This window comes from Varroa jacobsoni, unplaced genomic scaffold, assembly GCF_002532875.2.
Source record: "Varroa jacobsoni isolate VJ856 unplaced genomic scaffold, vjacob_1.0 scaffold_1358, whole genome shotgun sequence".
Classification (NCBI taxonomy): Eukaryota; Metazoa; Arthropoda; class Arachnida; order Mesostigmata; family Varroidae; genus Varroa; species Varroa jacobsoni.
In genome coordinates, this window is record NW_019214260.1 from 457,672 (window position 1) to 476,237 (window position 18,566).

An 18,566-nucleotide genomic window follows, 5' to 3' on the forward strand; every position below is an offset into this window, starting at 1 on the left:
GAGTATAAACTTGTGAAGCATTACTCCGAATTATTTACGAATTATTTCATGATATTTGCACAAAAAAAAAAAAATTAAATTAAATCTTCATTTTTAGATAGTTCTGTCGATGTAGACAAGGCTTTATATACTACGTAAGATCTTCTGCCAAGTAATAGAACAAAGACCTTGAAATAACTAACCAATTTCAAAGTATCTGCTATACGTTCTAAATACGTAGTAAACGAACATTTGTATGCATCTATGTGGGACATAAGCAACTATAAAATAATATACTCATAAAAAATTATTGAAGTATCATGAAAGTATAGAACAACAGAAATGCGTTAATGCAACACAAATAGGGCTGTTGTTGTTGTTATTATTATGGAAACGATCATTATCTTTCCATGGCGTCCTGTCCCGCCTAAAATGAGCCCATCGGCCAGGTAAGCGGGCGGGTGGAAGCCAAAGAGGCACTCGCCACTGTCCTTAGCGTAATTCTGTTTCGCTAGCGGCACCAATCTCAGCTGAAACCAACAGACCGGTAGCCGACATTATGGCGTGAGGGTACCATCGTGGCCAGCTAGAGCTAGGAAAAAACATACTGCCCGAGGACAACTAGAGGAAAAGAAAAGCGGTGCAAAAAGCAAGACTGAACTCCAATAAAATGGTGAAAAAAAGACAAGCGGAATATTATATTGTTATTTTTAGAGAGGGCTGATTCACTGTGACTCGCTAGCGTAGATTTCAGGATGGGTAGGCAAATTCTAGCACGGTGCCACGGAAGGCCTCGCGCTATGAATAGGCCGGAGAAAAAAGCTGGGCTGGCCGAAGAATGACCCTTACAGTAGTTAGCTCAGCAGGGGCAATAATGAAGCCGTTGTTGAAGGAAAAACTATCCCATCATTGTTACCCTGTAGCCATTGCTTACTCCCTCATCTACTCAAGCTCGTTATTCGCTTTACGCGCGAAACCATATATAAATGAAAGCTCTTTATCAAGATATTCCAACCTCTGGGTCATTTTCTCTTTTACCCTCAAGCATGGTAGCTTAAAATACGACTAACGTAAAGAAATTTAATTGTCGCTAGTAATATTTCTTCTAAAAAATGTGCACTTATGGGTACTACTCTCTTGGACTGGAACATTTTTAAGCTTTTTAATGGACGCTTCTATTGGCTACCATCTTTTTTTCGTAGACTAGGACTCACTGGCGAGCTTGACATACTTTACAATGTAAGCTACATATGGAAGCAGCTGCCCTGGCCGGACCGTAAGTCCTACGGCACTAGGAATGAAGTTTTGCCATCAACGAAGCAATTAAGGTATATCCAGACTTATTAATCTAGAACTAGCCGAGGCACAGGAGAACGTAACTCTGAGTTTGATTAATTGTTTATTAGTTTCAACAAGTGCGAATCTTTGAAAAAGAAGCTGCAAGATGCTTGCTGTCCGGCGTATATTTGTTAGGGGAAGCGATTAGAGGAGATATTGCACATGGAGATATAATCTCCATACGATACAGATCCAACAGATATGTTATAGTATGTTATCGGATCGGATTCGGCAGGAAATGCTACGTTCTAAATTGATAGATTCGTACGACGGAAAAGTGTACGTGTGCAAGACGTACATCATTGCAATGTCCTTCCTTAATACAGTTATTAAAGTGTTTGGGAAGGTACAGCTGCGTTGTTGGGACATCTTCAGTTCATTTGCTCTGTTGCCCATTCCGCTGCATGGCCTTAATCTGGCTTTCGTTGAGAAGACCACATATTCGTTCTGTGTTTCTTGAAGCTAGAAGGGTATCTGAAGGCACACGAACATACAAACAGAGCACTTATATATTTCAAATAATTTGAGAGAAGCAACATGGAGCCTATAGAACCTTTTCATGTAGCACAACAGGCTGCCAAGAAGCTATCAAGAACTTAACAAATCTGATTCTACCATCTAGATAAGGTTAATATGTGATTACATCAAGGGTATGCCTTAGCGCAGTCGTATCTATTGCACATACTAATCGAACTGATCAAAGAATTTACACTCAAACTCTGCATGGATCATTACGATATATGCCGTCGTAGATTTCAAACGAATTGCTTCTGTGATTTCTGACATACATTGAAAGGATTCAGGCCGTCAGAGAGTTGGCAGACGAGTCTAGGTGCAAAAGGTTTGAGCAACACACCTTGCTAGGGAGCTCATGAATACAAAACAGTACAGATAATGAAGATTAGGTTGATAATATCATCGCTCGCTGAGAGTAGTGGCTTGAAACCTGTATTTCTTTTAGTTCATGTAATTAGAACATTTCAGTGTAAGAAACACTGAAAACATGCAAAAAGGATCTGCGGGCTAAATGTTTTGACTCGAGCAATTCTTTTCTGGGAATAATCATAATCCTATATATATCCTGTGTAGACTTACAGTTAGCCCTTAGAAAAATTGCTGTTGCTAGAAAGTTCCCTATCTGTCCTATACCCCCCTTTCCGGCAAAAAGAGTTTGGTTTGGAAACTAGTATAGATGACGCGGCTAATAGTAGATCACTTTGTCGCAAACAAATACGATGACCAATATTTTAAAATTAATATCTCGTGAGCTAGATGCTTTACGCTAATCCAGCTACCTTGATGCTCCTGGAGAAAAGATCTACCAAATAAAGGTGTTTGGTTTGACAAGCCCTTCTTGTTATATAGGCAAAATGTACAAATGATTGTCAATAGCGTGAACTTCGTACATCAAATTACCATCTCTTCTGCATAAGATGATAAGCAAAAAAACCCATTTAATATGACGCTGTTAATTCTGAACACGGTAAAATACCAATTTTCCCATCTGTGGTAGTATGTTGCAGGGCAATAGAAATATCATATCGATTGCTCGCATCATTGATAGAGCCGCGATTGGAAAACATCTAGGCGTTGCCGCAAAGTCTTGTAGCGTCTATTTCCCCTTTATCAGCTCCAGCAGGGTCGGCTAGTGCCTGCAAACAAGACACTATAACCTATATTGAGTGAACCGATTACCGAGATACGTCGGTTTCATTACATCTGTTCAGAAGAGAGTCGGTAACGTGATTGGACGATAAGCCTGTCGGCCTTCTGGCCGAAAGGTGCACTTCATCCACACGGAGACTTTTGCACTATTGAGAGACTCGAACTAAACTATTCAAGCTTTCCCTGGATTTGTATGTGTCTCAATCCAACGCCGCAGCCTTAAAGGCCTTATTGGAACCGGTACTTAACTCCACAGAGACTGTGGTTTGACCAAACCCCTTGACCTTCCCCCATTCCGGTCTGAAGAGAAGGACGAGAAATCTGCGATGCATGCGCCAGGCCAAACTGATACACAGATTTACGACGTCCCCTGGGGCCATCTACACGACAAGGGCGCAATATAAAAAACGACATCCAACCGTAAATATGTGAACCAGTGTTCTAGCACTTTCAGGTGATTGCAAAGATTAATATGAACGAACCGGTAGTAGGCGAATTCAGTTTTTACTAATAAAACTCTTTCTTTGTTAAAAATACCTTGAGTTTCATAAGAACAAGCCTAAAGTGATCATGGTGACGTTGCTATATGATCTAGTGTCTTTTAGTGTGGGCAATGAAATGTAGCGGGAAACTTATATAGCCGGTTTATAGACAGGCTTATTTGCTTTTTATTGAATGAAATAAACGCTGGAAACAGTGCACTTTGTAATTACAATGTAGAAACCTCGATTCAGCTATAAAAATTATCCATATCCGTTATTACAGTTAACAATTCAATACATTGAATAAACATACGGTATTCAGCAAACTTATTGGAGGTTGAATACGTTTGAGAATGTTTCTACGCCAAAAGAATCAACTTAACTTATAGATTAACCAACGAAAACGTTTCCATTGAAACTCCTATGAGTATCCGACCTGTAATCAGACCACTAATCTATGATGATATCGATCCGTTTACTTGGGTTTTAGAAGGATGACATGATGACGCTAGCGACAATCCTGTTAGTATCAATCAGAATTTATTTTTGGCAATATGTTGCAGTTCTAATCGCTGGGTGAAGCACCAATTTTAGTCGTCAGTTATTTCCCAACGCTCCATTGTTTTTGAGAACTTCATTTGAAGTCACAATAGTGGGTAATACTACACAAAATAGCTTTATGTAACATAAATAATACGTATGGGCCGTGACTGCGGCATCCTTATCGCATAATTCTATTGCGTCCGGAGGCACGGAGGCATTTGATGATTATAGTAAGTTCCTTAACCATAACTTGAGAGATTGGTTGATTGTATCTGAAACTGACTGAATCGTTGAGATGGTATTCATTGTGTAAGATAACTACAATGGGCATTCCTTAAATAATAAACATTGTTTTCAGAACGAATTCAGTCTTTAAATTAGTAGCGATTGTGCAAAGACATGTCGCAGAGTTTCTGTTCCCTCACAATGCCTTTAGAGGCTATCTTGAATATTTAGCTTTACTTTTTAAACTATTGATCATCTAGGATTCGAAAGACACAATACCCGTGCCGACTCATAAAAATAGGCCTGCGATCTAAAAATGTGTGCAGGCGAAGTCAAAAAAGTAGGTTTATTACAAAAGGTCGTCCACAACGCGGCTGAGCGACGTAATGAAAATGGCATATTAAATTCAGTAACCAAGAGCGTAATCACATATGGTGTTTATACGAGAAATATTATAGTTCTTTGGTAAATCGGTCTAAATCTGTATACAAAGAGTCGCTTGAGGCTGAACAAATTCTAGGTCGCTAGTAACAGCTCTATTGTTCGGGGCCTTTTCGAAGGGAAGAAAACGCTGCTTTACAATGCATTACATTTCAGCTGAAATAAGCTGTGTCACTCGGGGCCATATCTGCTTCCGAAAGACATTGCAACGCATTACAGATCGCTTCTTTATTAGAACTAAACTTGCACCGTGAGTCGAGGGGGGTCGCACGGTGCGAAGTTCGCCGGCAGTGTAGCTGAGACCCAGGGCGACGCGATGCGCTTCACCCGGTACCGCCTCTGAAGCGCCTCTTTGAGAAGGTTAGGCTAAACTTCATGGGTCCATCAAAGTTTGCGGAAGGTAAGGATTCTCAGGTTTTTGTATTAATCGATAATTGCACCTATTTTGTCCAGCTTGTGCCAATAGGGGGTGGTGTCTGATACCGTGATCCGGACGCTGGAGCGCAGTGCTTCTTCGAACATTTCGGCGGAGTTGTGACAATGAGCACAATCTGTTCCAAATTGTCGCGAGCCGGAGATTGCTTCAGGTAAAACCGCGTCAAACAAATTAGAACGGTTGACGGTCACGCATGGTACAACGGACTAGACAAGCGTGTCATTCAAATGGTCACGTAAAGGGTTGCACAAGGACACAGCTCGTTCTAGAAGCTTTTGCCCCATATAGTGTTCTCGCTTAACATATCCTTCAATGAGGACCGCTTCTGTTATTGCGCCGTACTGCCCAGAAAGTTTTTCGGGTTCGAAAACCCTGAAAAGCGAAACATCACGGGACTGCGTGGAACGGAAACCGACTGCTTCGGAATGGCACATGAAAGTGCGGTTCGAACAAGCAAAGTGTGCGTAGTGGAAGTTCGAGGACTCCACAAAGGCACCAGTAGAGGTCGAATGGGTAACGACTGAATTCTTTAATAAAAAGCCGGATAACCAATAGTCATTTACTATAGCGAGTCGCGTGGCCCACGCAGCTATAAGGATGCTCCGTGGACTAGGTGCGAAAAATACCATACTTCGCTAGCACGACCGGACGTAAAGATGCACACTGCAAATATTAATAATATCGTACTTTCTAGATAAATGCAGCCTAAATGTGTACATATTTGCTTGAGACCGAATATATTACAGCTCGTCGGTGGAAACCTTGTTATCCACGGCAATATAAACAAAAAAAAAACAAAATATATATATATATATATTTTTTTTTTTCGTTACCGAAGCAGCATTAGCTGTTTTTCTAATTAAATGGCTTTAAAATCACGTATCTCAGGTAATATGAGTTACGTCAGCTCCTGTGGTAAGAGATGCTCCTTCTAATAGGCGGTCAATTAGGGAAGGAAGCGGGGTATAAAAATAATCGATGCTTAGGTGCCACAGAAGGGTTCACTCGATTGTATTTCCGTCTGCAAGCCTCTACAGTAACATAATAGAATCGAACTATTTCTAAAGTTCTTGATCATGACGAAAAGTAGATCACTTACGACAATGATATGTCAATGAAAAAAAATTAAATTGTGGCAAACTCAGATCGCCGCCAAAACGTGATGCTATGTATTTAATATAAGTAGAAAAGAATCGTGAAATATGAATTTCTGCCGCCAAGAAAAATGCCGATACCGGACATAAAATTCGAAATACTGCGGCATACCACATATATGTTTAGCTAGTCGACGAAAATCGAAAAAACTTCGATCGTATAGCCCGCGTCTTGCACCATGAAGCTAGCATCTGTTTTGGCCTCTGAGAACTTTATAACGGTGTTAATTAGGTTTAGTTGGATTACTTGAAAATATCAAAAGATATTTGGCTATAAAGAAGAAGGTCAGTATCTTTCCAACGGCGATATATATATATATATATATATACATTTTACGCACACTAATACCCTTTATTTTCTACACGTGTCTACTGAATCCGATTCTGCTTTGACTGTGCCAACTGAATCCTCATTAAACTTTCTAGTGACTTAAATGGATCGACTGAAACAACGTGTACGATACGCAACAGCGATTGAATTTATAAAAAAAAAAACTGTAGAAAACCGGGTCCAAGGCTGTGTCTAGAACTGGCTGAATCAATCCCGAATATCGGAGGCCACCTGCCAGTGTCAGGAATCCATCCACTCGGATGCCGCAGGATAGGATGTGTGGATACAACCCCTTTATATCATTTTCATGTTTGTTTTGGTGGGCAGTTCTAGGTTCTAAATAGTTTTATAGAGTTTGTTCAAGCGTAACGTAATCGTTTGTCTATACTATTTAACCACGTTTTCTACCGCCTGTTGTTTTAAATGAAAAAGAATACTTGACAATTTATTGTAGACGGTTAATTATTATTACTATTATTATAAATGTATTACCATAAATGTACCTGTGGAGCGTAGTAACGTGTTTTCCAGCTATAACGAGTGACTGTGTTAAAAAAACTAAATTACAGTAATTAGAACAAGTAGTTAACGAGTTATATGAGTTTAGAGGTTTAAGAATATAGTACATGCAAAAAGAAAGCTATTTTTATCCATATAGACCGTATGTCACATTTAAAAAAGTGAAAAGTATTTGCAACTTACTGTAAATTTCGGTGATGTATTTTTTAAATTTACAATTAAAAATCTTATTAGTTCATCTTCAGAAACATTTTGGCAAACATACCCTAACCATCTGTTATTATGACTCCGATTCGATGTAAAAACTACACAAGAAAGAACCGTGAAATATTAATGTTCATAAAGAAACGCCCATTATCACTTGGCCGGGTAGATTCTAAACATCGATCGACTAAACTGTTCAAAGGGTGTCCTTCCTTTAAATCACGGAGACTGTTATGTAAGGCATGTAGTACGGTATTTTAGAAAAGTATTTTATTTTTCGACATATACAAGAAATCTTCGCCACTGTTCAGCATAGTTCTGTGTAAAATCCGACCATTCAGAGTTAATCTATAATTACCATGAAGTACAACCACTCGACAAATCACTCAAAATTGAGCCAATAGCTGTTGATGAGAGACCATAGGAACGTTTATTTTACACTATCGGAACTAATCCTTTGCTATGTATACGCTCTATTCAAGCACCTTTTATCCATATTGTGTTGAATGGAGACGCTTTGAATACAGGTCTGCATATTCAGTAGTGGGTTCTACTGCACACTTGAACGGGAGGCGTCGTTGCATGTCACGTCTCTTTCCCTTTCTCTTTCTCTCTCTCCCCCCTCGTATGCGCGCGCGCGCGCGCGCTGTCAGATTTTGAACAGCCATAATACTTTCAACAGTTAATGCGTAATTTAGGCCAGACCCATACGTTTGGTGTCTAAGGAGTAAAACTGAAATGAGTCTCTTTAGGAATCATTAGCGAATATAATGCAGACTAATAACTATACTAAAAACCAATGCGTAAACGGATATAGAAATTATTCTCAGGATACCATAAAGGTATGTATAAAGAACTAACCGACTGCTTCACATCTAAACGGAGATATATTCTGGATAGCTTTGCGCTTATAGTGTCGAAGAAAAAAATCTGTAGGATATCGTGGTACTTCCAGAAAGGTTCAAAGAAGGTGACTGTATACATGAGGGACACAAATTTATATGTCTTCGTACACACTGATTCTTCAATGGCAAGAGTGGTAAGAGCGATGGGACAGCCTTTTATTTCGATAATCTAATTCGTCACATATCAACGAGGACTAACTAAATGTACAGGAGACGCTAACTGCCTACATCCGTTTTTAAGACTATTATTGCTTCAGGTGCTTGTTGTTAAATAAGTCTTTACGCACTTAGTAGTATAACAATTATTAGAGTTTAACTTAATTGTTAAGTTAATGACTTGATGAACTAACGCACAGCCTATCTTATATAGTTGGGTTCAGCTATCATCATTAGCTTGCCTGAAGAAAAATCCCTTGTTCACTATTATCTATGTCGTCTTATTTTGTTGATATTCGAGCTGTCAACGTGCTCGTACTGCTCGTTATCAAAAGGAAATTTAAATTCTAGTTGGTTTGTTTGTTAATAAAAAGAGCAAAATCTGCTCGAAAAATTCAAAAAAAAAACAGAAGCATTTCAAACTATATAGATATCAAACTATGGAATAACACATTTTTTCACACTTTCTATGCATTGAAGTAACTGAAATCTCAGCAAGAGAGGAAAAAAGCTTCGAAGGCGATTTTTTTAGCTAAATATGCATTGAGAGGAAACAGCAGCACAAATATGCCTAGATGATTCCTAATGAACGTTTCATTTATTTGACTCCTGTTTAGGCCTAATGTCGAATAACATTTTCACTTGAATTAGGCGTCATCCTAAGATATGTTTATGTATCGTACTATATATATCTATATATAAGTATAGCGTTCACTTGTCACAAGGAGGTGTTCACGTTCTAGGACAACAATAATTAAACTTGCTAACACCTTTCCTTTGAATCAAACGCCACCATTCAGATGATCTTATGATTCAATATTTAAAGCGTAACAAGTGTTTTTTTTGTGTATTTTTACCTAAAATACAAAAAAAGATCCTTTATTACAGTTGTTGGTAGTAAGAGTAGCATGGTAAGCATTTTTATCTTTTCAGATAAATAAGATATTATGTTATCGTGTTAAATCCAAGCAAAAAAAATGAGCAGAGCTCGTATGTTTTGATTCTAGTAGATTCTTGTACAGAGTTAGGAAAAAGGGCAATTCGTTTCGAAATGTAGATTATGTAGCAATAGATAGAAAGGATTAGTTCGCACGACACCAGACGACTCTTATTGCTGGCTCAAGTTAAGCTGTTCTTGGAACCGTTGTTTTTTGATGACCGACTTGTGACAGAAAAAGTCTGTTTACTCAAAAGGAACTATTTACATTACAATTGTACACTATCAACTACTTCAATACATTGCAATACAGCAATTGCAGGGCATTGTCACGCAGTGTGAAATATAAATTCAACGGAAAAATATAATCTAAACTGCTTACCCGAAGGCCACCGTATACCTCCAGTGACCGTCGAGAATATCCTCGTAGCCACGAAGGCGCCTTTGTAGCTGCTAACGAGAGGATTGCCCATGTTGGAAACTGGGAACGCCACCTATTTCGGCCGTTCTGCCTTGTTCATTATGTCCGTCCGTCCTGCTTATTCGTAAAAATTCACGTTATCCATAGCGTCACGACTGGATACACACTGGTCACATTTGCACGACTGAATATTAGCGCTCTTTAAGCGCACTTTTCCGTTTGGCTTGAAAACCTCACAGAGCAGTAGCCATAGCTGGTGATAACCGCATCAAATACAGGTAACTTGGAACTGAACTTGTGTCACCACATTGCTATATCATTGCCGTTGGTCTTTTCTTCGCAGCAGCGACCGTGGTCGTATCTAATTCGTGATGACGGCATAATTATGTCTGCCGAGAAATTTAAAATGCAAAGTATGGTATGAATGCACCCAAATAGGCTATCAGTTGACTGTCCCTGTAAACCAAATCCTGTCGTTTGACGACTAGACAAGCGATTGCCCAGCATTAGCGAGTGTTGTTGGGGCTGAGTTTGTTATGATTTGAACCCAATGGTATCTATAGCGACGAGCGCTGGCCCGCCGGTGGGTCTGTTAGTCGATTAGCTGAAGGACTATGTCCATAAAATGAAACTGGGACCTCTTCGAACTCCGATTGCTATGTATGCTGCATTTTACTTTGTACATCTGCGACGACTAACTCGAGGTGAATACGTGTGAATAGTTACATGGGGTGGCAACTCCAAAAAATATGTGAGAGGAAAACAGCAGTCATCAGGGGTTGAAGTCAAGGGCATCCTGGAACGATGCATTAGGGTTTTACACTAAGCCGTCGACAGGTGGCCCAAATATGCATAAAACTCAAAATGATCGGATGTGCTGCATGCAAGAATTACAAAAAAAAAAACGTTTTTGTATAAATATATTTTATTCGAATTGTTGCAGCATGTACCTTAGAGATTTTAGCGATTTTATTAGTTTATATGAGAAAACTTATATATCATGTTGGATTTATATCTATTTAGTATATTTACAGTACCGTATATAAGTAAATGCGAATGATCACACTGATTGCTGTTCGAAAACGTTCTAGTTCGGCCTAGTGTCACCAAAGCCCCCACATCATTTAGCTTATCGTCATAACTTGGAATAGGCATGGAGTGAATACCGAACTAAGAAAAGATCAACATAATGTTTATCTAACGTGTGTATCAACGAGTACGTTACGGGAGCTCAAGCCTTATTATTAAGCCTCGAGGACTGCGCATACTATTACGGATGATACCGTAGAGAGGTTTGGTCATCAATTGCTTGTGCCGCATTCCCACCTAAATCATTAAAATGACCAAGACCCGAAATTTGTATTGCGTTTTGTATCTAAAATCGTATGTTAATAAACACTAATGTAATATAGGCTCCATTCACCACGACTGTTGCCTCCATTGAAGACTTTGATCGCTTACAGGCTCATTCCAAACATCCCCTTTGCAGATATGCAAACGCAATAGATCGTACGATAGGTCGAACGAGCCCACATTGTGATGTCGAGAATTGTTGAATTCATACTCAATAGCCCCCTGTACATAGTAATCTAACTGGTACAAACCTGAGCTTTCCTTTAGATACTGCACCCAACAACTTCTGGAATAAGCAGGTAAAACTCTTTGGTGATGCATTCGCCTCTCCCAAGGAAGTGTACTGGTAGGATGTCAACTACATTATACACTACGTTCAGAACTTAAACACAGCCCGAGAAGTTACTCTTACCCAAAATAGTCACGTTCTCTGAGGCACAATATATACTGAATGGCCGGATATATTGTGGTTCAGATGTAATGAGCAACGCGCAATGAAAGCATCCTATACTCAGCTTCGGAAGGTGGGCTTAAGCCCGAAATTAAGTCAGATCTCCATTCGAAGAATGCCACAATTTGTGTTTATTGGGAGTGGAAGGGTCTCATACACTGGAAAATTCTTCTCCATTATTTAGTAGATAAAATCGGCTTTCAGAAGAAGCTTTCAAAGATTGAGTAAAGCAATCCTTTAACATTTGAGATCAAATCTGATAATTTCTGGTTATACGGAACAAACACAATACACTGTTTGAAAACGGGAGAATATTGTAGAAAAACGGATTATATATATATATATATAGCCGGTGTTGTTAGTTTAAGCGTAAAACATTGGCAATATTACTTTTTTTTTACCCTATTTTACGATGTCTTTACGAAGTTCACTTCAAAAAGTTAACAGTTAACTGGATTTATCAAACATCAGCCCAGTAAGATCCCTCGCGTTCTATTTTAACCTAATATTTTGACATTTTTCGAACGCTAGCATTATTAGAATTCAAAAAGATAAACAACCTACCAAGCGCCGCTGGTTCGAGCTTATCTCTGGAATAGCTAAGCCCACAAGATTAGATAGACAAATATTAGTAAAAAGATTTTCAGGAAGATCTAATAGTAAAACTGCTATTCGAGCTCATTCCTTGTAGGAAACAACCTTTCTTCCATCCGGCATAATCAGAGTCTGAAGAAGAACAAAGATTGATCTGTTTGTTTTCCTTTGAAGTTTCGCAATCTCATTCGGCAAGCGGCATTTCTCGTGGGTGTGCGTGTAAGAAGTTGCGTTTAAAGTTTATTCTATAGATACTAAACGTTCCGTGGTAGTCGCTTTTTAATGACGAATTAAGCTGATGATAAACCCACTCTACCATCCAATGCATTGAAGGAACCCGTGTAATCTACATAATATTACCGTTTATGTTTAATAAACACTTGTATATAGAAGAAAGTTACAATTACTACAATTTGAGTACGTTTCTTTAGATCAAATTCAATATTTACTTAAGGCCATTCCGCCATACTCTAAGATAGTGTTGTTATTTAAATAATGCGAAAAAGATAGTTACAATCATCTCCGTGATGGCTTACTGTTTGCTTGCTAGTCTTAGACACATGTTGGGGTCTAGATTCGAACCCGGGCATAGACAGACGTCTATTGTTGGGAGCCGTCCAGTCGTCCCATCGAATGCCAAGCGTCGCTACCAGACTTAAAACTCGAAACGTAGATGTAACTAGAAGCATTGTTTTTTTTTGTTCCAGATTAAATTCTGGTGGAAGTATTGGTAAGTTCCGTCCGAAATTTCGTTTATGCCTGAGAGAGTTCAGCAAAGAGTAAATATATTCTCACTTATCATTCATTATCTTAGACAGCCTGAAATTATTATTTCATTTTTAAAAACATAACCAGTTCGTCTTTGATGATCTCTATTTAACCTCACTAAATTCCATCGTCGTTTATTCTATGGGCATATTAAGATAAAAAGTAACTTTTTTAAAGGTAGCTAAATGAAATTTAAGGTTGCTCATTAACTGTAGAAACGTATCTAATTTAAGCGCAGGTCAGCTCCTTTTTGGCTTCTAATTAGATTAAGGCTTGTTTAAGAAAAATGTCGATGTTCTGCGAGTATCTTTTCGGGAATTTTGTTAGGTGCCGCCATCTGTTTGATCCGTGAAATAGCCTGCCACACATGAATTTTGCTCTTGAGGTAAAACGTTACATTTTTGAATCCTGTACCTAGCCTTTCTTTCGCTGACTGGCATCTTATTTTCGCACAGGTTCGAGTTAATGCCTAAAACAGCATTGTCAACACTTTCTTATTGTGTTACAATTATTAACCCTCTACTAGCTCCCTTCGTTCTTCCTGTTTTTACCCTCCTTCTTTTTGTTCGCTATTAAGAGCAGTAATGCCTTACTCAACCTATATGTTACGACATATTACTTAATAACGATTGTATGTAATCGCTACTCTCATTAATATACAGCTTGTATATCGCATTTGCAGAGTAATATACATACTGGCAGGATCTGAGTCAGCGACCTTAAGTGAATCGGTCAAGTGACTCCGAATATCTGAACTGGCGCTCATAGCTATTGAAACAAGCAGTGCCGCACTAAGAGACGTAATTTGTCAAAATAAAGGTAAGTGTTTGCGTACTGTACAAGCCCCCGGGGGTACCGAAGCCGATTAAAGTTGCTTGGGTAGCGGTAGAAGTAAATTGTTAACAATGTAAACGGTAGAAATAGTATATCGTGTTTTTCGGTATTAGCAAGATGATCAAGATTCAACTTAGAACCTATCCGAATAGAACTCCAAATAACAAACCGATTGTCGCCTATGTTTTAGGACGGACGGCAATATGTTATTTCGAGTCTGAGTGAAACACACAGGGAGTAAATTTTTGCGATTTGTTTGACCCACCATAGTCGTCGTAGCGTGACGATTATAAAATTCCATCACTACTTTGATGTTCGATGGGTTTAGTTTGTTCGTTCCTAGTTGCTTTTGCCCAAAAATACCAATGGCGTCCGCAACTTATCCAGTGATCGCGCCTTTTGTAAAAAAATGAAGAGAATTTTTCGGGAACAAAAAAAAAAAACCAAATTACGTTCCCACGTATTACGTCCTGTATTCTCCAGTGCCCTCTCACTATGGGGCCTCAGGTGCGTAGCCCAGCTTTGCGCATTAGAGTTTCGCTCTTATTTTTACTCTGAGCAAGATAATTGATTCCTTGCCCACTGGATTGATACAGGGCAGTGTAGGATTTTTTCGAACAGCAGAAGGCCGGAAGAGGAAAAAGTTCGTAACCTCCACCATAGCACATCAAAGCGAGGTTTGTTCGGGTACAGGATGCGCCGTTACTGCTCAGATACGTCTGCTGACCATGCGCCTTTCTCTGACTTTTAGGTCCAGCTAATAGAACGATAGGGGAAAAGCGAAAATTATTAGCGAGATGTTCCGTTTGATGCTACTGCTGGATGCTTTAGAAACTAACCAATGGTAACGACTGCCTTTCGACATGTGTTAATAAAATGCTACAGCTATGTTATTTTAAGGGTTCGGACCCGGCCTTCTGTCGCTAGGCAAGCGAATGGGACGTAGATGAAAATCCAATCATCTTCGCATATTTATTTAAACAATGATATATTTTGCGTTGATTCAATCTCAAGCGAAATCACGACTGACAGCTTAAATGTCTTTCGGACGAGATAAAGTAAGAACGATCTAGCCGTGAGAAGCTAGAATAGGACAAAAAAGTGAGGTGCCCTTAGGGAACCACCGGTAAGTGGCATCGGTGAGGCACAGGAAAGTCAACCCCAAGGAAACGAAGCTATTTGCTGACGTCTTCTTACGACTTCCTTGAGATCTGGCCTAGATGAGCCGCTACTAATAAAACCTTCCACAACGGTGCTTCTCTATCTCACGTATATTTCTATATAAAATGCAAGTGTATAGCGAAAAATGTTGGATAACTTTAAGCACAAAACTGTAATATTTCATACTAAAGAATCAGAATTCGTACCATTCCCCTGGTTACTTGAACCATGATGAGTCTGTTTTCATCAAACGTCATCAAAAAACGCCTTTCATCGCCGGATTTGAAATAAGATCAATAATCCGACAATTTAAACTATTCCAAATCTTTAATAATTAAATGACGCTTAGTTACTTATTTGCACAGCATATTTTCGCTCCCATTAAGTTCATTTGAGAAACTTGTAATCCGTTCAGTAATAACTTCTCGCGATTAGTAAAAGTATAACTAACTTAGCTATTGAAGAGCTGAAAGTGAAGTTAATATATTTATACTATGAGTAGTGTGTTTGTCACAGCCGAGTTATAATAGAGAAGCACTAAGGCGTTTTCGAATCTAATGCTTTACGCCGCTTAGCGACACCACTGACAACGAAGGTAATAATGGTCAGTGATGTGGCCAAAAAACAAATCATGAAGCGTTAACACAAGGCAGCTAAAGGCGTGCATTATTATTATTATTATTATTATTATTATTACTTACTTACCCGCAGTTTGCTACTTTCTGCAATAGCCGCGTCTGAATATTCGAAAGACGGTCGCTTTTGCGTGCGCATATCAAGCAGCTTGTGTCGAACTTAAGTTACATTCGATAACTCGCGTCCGATCTTACCTGCGAATCTGCAAGTCTTCAATGCACGCCATTCAATCGAGAGTGACTTCAATTGACACCTTCAGCATGTGGCGCACGTGAAGGATAAATATAACTTCGAATGGTTTGTTTACATCTATAAGTTGTATTCCGGCATCTGTCTCACCCTAATCAGCCACTTAGTTGGTTTACGCGACAATGGAAAATCACTTGAGGTTTTCGCCTGGCTGTGTGCGTATCGTGTAGCAAAGTTAGTAAGTTGCAAATAACCGCGCGTTGGACCCGTACCTATACATTGTTAGCCAAGGTTTGGCATTTGTAAAGGCGATACACAGTCAAGTTCCTCGTATGCTAGCTTTTGTTTAGCTACTAGCGAGATCTACCTCCCGTGAGAAAAAAACACTGATAAAGCTGGAAAAAACACTGACAGTTTCGATGGACATGGTTCCTCAGTCTCGTCACCACAACGAAAGTCCCTTCTTAAGGGTCAAGGACACGGAGATCGTTGACAACGGCGATTGGGAACATTCTCTATATTGATTATAAAAATAAGGAGCTAAACTTGGTTAGCTGATGATAAAATTTCACGCTACTATAGGATTCAACCTCCCAAAGCAAACCATACACTAGCCCAATAACCTTTGTGCTTTCGTACGGTGATGAGCCACCTGAAGTCTGGCCGTATTCAATACTGGAACCGGCATCCGTAACGGACTCTAGTGTAGGAGAATCCGAGGTCCGTGGCGTATACGTTAGAAGAATATACATTATATTTCCTTAAAGATAAGCCATAACCAAACAGTGAGGTATGTGGTTACTCTGTCAGACCCTAATCATAACTTCCATTCAATAAAGCAAGTTAAGCGTTAAACTTTACCTCTTTTATAGTATAAAATGAGAAATCTGGCACGTGCAACTATATTATAGCGGCTTCTTTGGTAATGGTTATTTCTGCTAGTAAGAGATTAGTATAGAAAGGCTATTACTGTGTATACAGTACCCTTGCTTAACGAGCAGATATTTACCTTGAGAGTAAATTTATTCTGTTTACGATATCTTAAGTCATATGAATTTAATCTCGTGGCCCCCACGGGCTGTACAATCGGAACTACACACGCAGAACTTTGTCTGGCTAGCTGAATAGCCTTGACCGTTGCTTATAGACATTTTTAAACTATGAGGCAACGACAAAGCGTGATATGTCTGATGTACAAAAAGTACAAACGTTATTTACATGGGTTTAAGCCTAGAACGTTGAACAACAGCAGCAGTAGCAGCTTGAGCAACGTAGAATTCATTAATATGTGCTTTTGCTATCATCGAGCTTGATCGAACCGAGAACATAGCTTCCATACGAACACTCATAATAACAAGGGAAAAAAAGTACATAAAGCCATTTTAAAAGCGTTGCAGTTTTCGTTGTATGAAGAAGGAGAAAAACAACTATAATTCTTCCTTGTTACTGCTCTATGTACTTCGGACATACAGTTCGCGTTTACATGTTTATTTACCAGAATGCTATCGAAGACACGGTCGTAATGGGAACAAGTAGACAATTGATGGATTATTGTTTAGACCGAATTTATATGCTTACATAGAACAGCCCTAATCGATCTTGCATGAGAGTGCTGCCAGTTACTAGGCGCTGTCCTGGCGTGCACGATACTCGCTCCCGTTCAGTATCACGCTACTATTTGATAACTTGTTTAAATTATTCTTCAAAAGAGTATCAATAGAATCTTGCATAGCATGGCAGAATCGATTCCTTCTATTGGAATGATGCTAGAAGATTGATGTTGCTGTACCTTCAAAATCTAAGTGTTTTTATAAACAAACTGAGTTTAGTCATGCAAATTATATATATATATATATATATATATATATATATATATATATATATAGTATAGTTTTAGGTAGTGCTTATACAAATGGGGCGTTCCAATTAAAACGATGTATATTGCCCTGATTGCACACGCCTGTCGCAAATTATGCGGACGGCCCCAGCCAATCGTAGATGTACAACTAGGTTCATAATCACACTACGCTACCATACATTATGGGTCCACACATCCTGTGCCCTGGCCACATCGGAGGGCAATTCTGCCCAATGTAAACAAATAAGCTATAGTGTATTATCCACCACAACGGGCCATCTCGCTGGCCGGTATACCCTGTTTACGGTTTATTTTCCCTCCTGTACTCTTTATCATTATAAGCAGAGCACATAGAAGGTACACGCAGTAAAGCTACTACGATTTCCTTTGATTGATATTTATGAACCACGCTCATTAGTATGACTTTATCTAAGTTATGCGTTTAATATGCACTCGATTCACTTAGTTCATCTAGAGCTCAACTTCATTTGACGCCACTGTACTCTTTCGTAATCAACGTCTCGCATGAACCCGGCCCAAAGAACGGACTTGCCATGGTTAGTCTATAGATAGCCGTTGACGAAAAAATCATCTGCGTCTTATGTCTTCTTCTATCGACCTTTGGTCATGGTGACCGCTTCAATATAAACTCGATTTTGATAATGATGATAATATATTATTTCAATTATGTTTGTTTTCCAGGTTTCTTCTGTGTGCAAAAAAATGTACTCGGCATAGTCTCCAGTAACAAATTTATAGATTATTATAAAAAAAAAATAGATATAATCAATATGAAGGCAAAACTGTTTTGTGTATATCTACCGGGTGAGCTATCGAAAGGCTAGCAAAAGTAGACCATATAGTTCATAGCATATGGTAAATTAAATCGAGCTACTTATGGATGGAATGTTTCTTTATTTTTTTCTTTCATATTTGAAACTAAAGTAAACCACTGTCATCATAGCTACTGGTCGATGGTTGTCAAA

The 18,566-nt window shown here is 39.0% G+C and overlaps 1 protein-coding gene and 1 long non-coding RNA gene across 3 annotated transcripts in view; one reads left to right on the plus strand and one right to left on the minus strand.

Annotated features, from left to right (window-relative positions):
• LOC111269143 (pecanex-like protein 4) overlaps positions 1 to 10,203 on the minus strand; it is a 41,199-nt gene extending 30,996 nt beyond the window's left edge. Inside the window, exon 1 of one of the 2 annotated variants that reach the window (XM_022848539.2) lies at positions 9,698 to 10,203. In XM_022848539.2, the coding sequence (XP_022704274.1) occupies positions 9,698 to 9,788 (91 nt within the window). In that variant the 5' untranslated portion in view covers positions 9,789 to 10,203. Of the gene's footprint in view, positions 1 to 182; positions 395 to 9,697 lie in introns of those variants that run through there. The other variant, XM_022848541.2, reaches the window with a different exon arrangement.
• Positions 8,011 to 18,476, plus strand: LOC111269145 (uncharacterized). The gene is made up of 4 exons (XR_002685605.2): positions 8,011 to 8,159; positions 12,842 to 12,864; positions 13,585 to 13,721; positions 18,283 to 18,476. It is a non-coding gene; the product is annotated as an uncharacterized LOC111269145 (long non-coding RNA).
• The last annotated feature ends 90 nt before the right edge of the window (positions 18,477 to 18,566 follow it).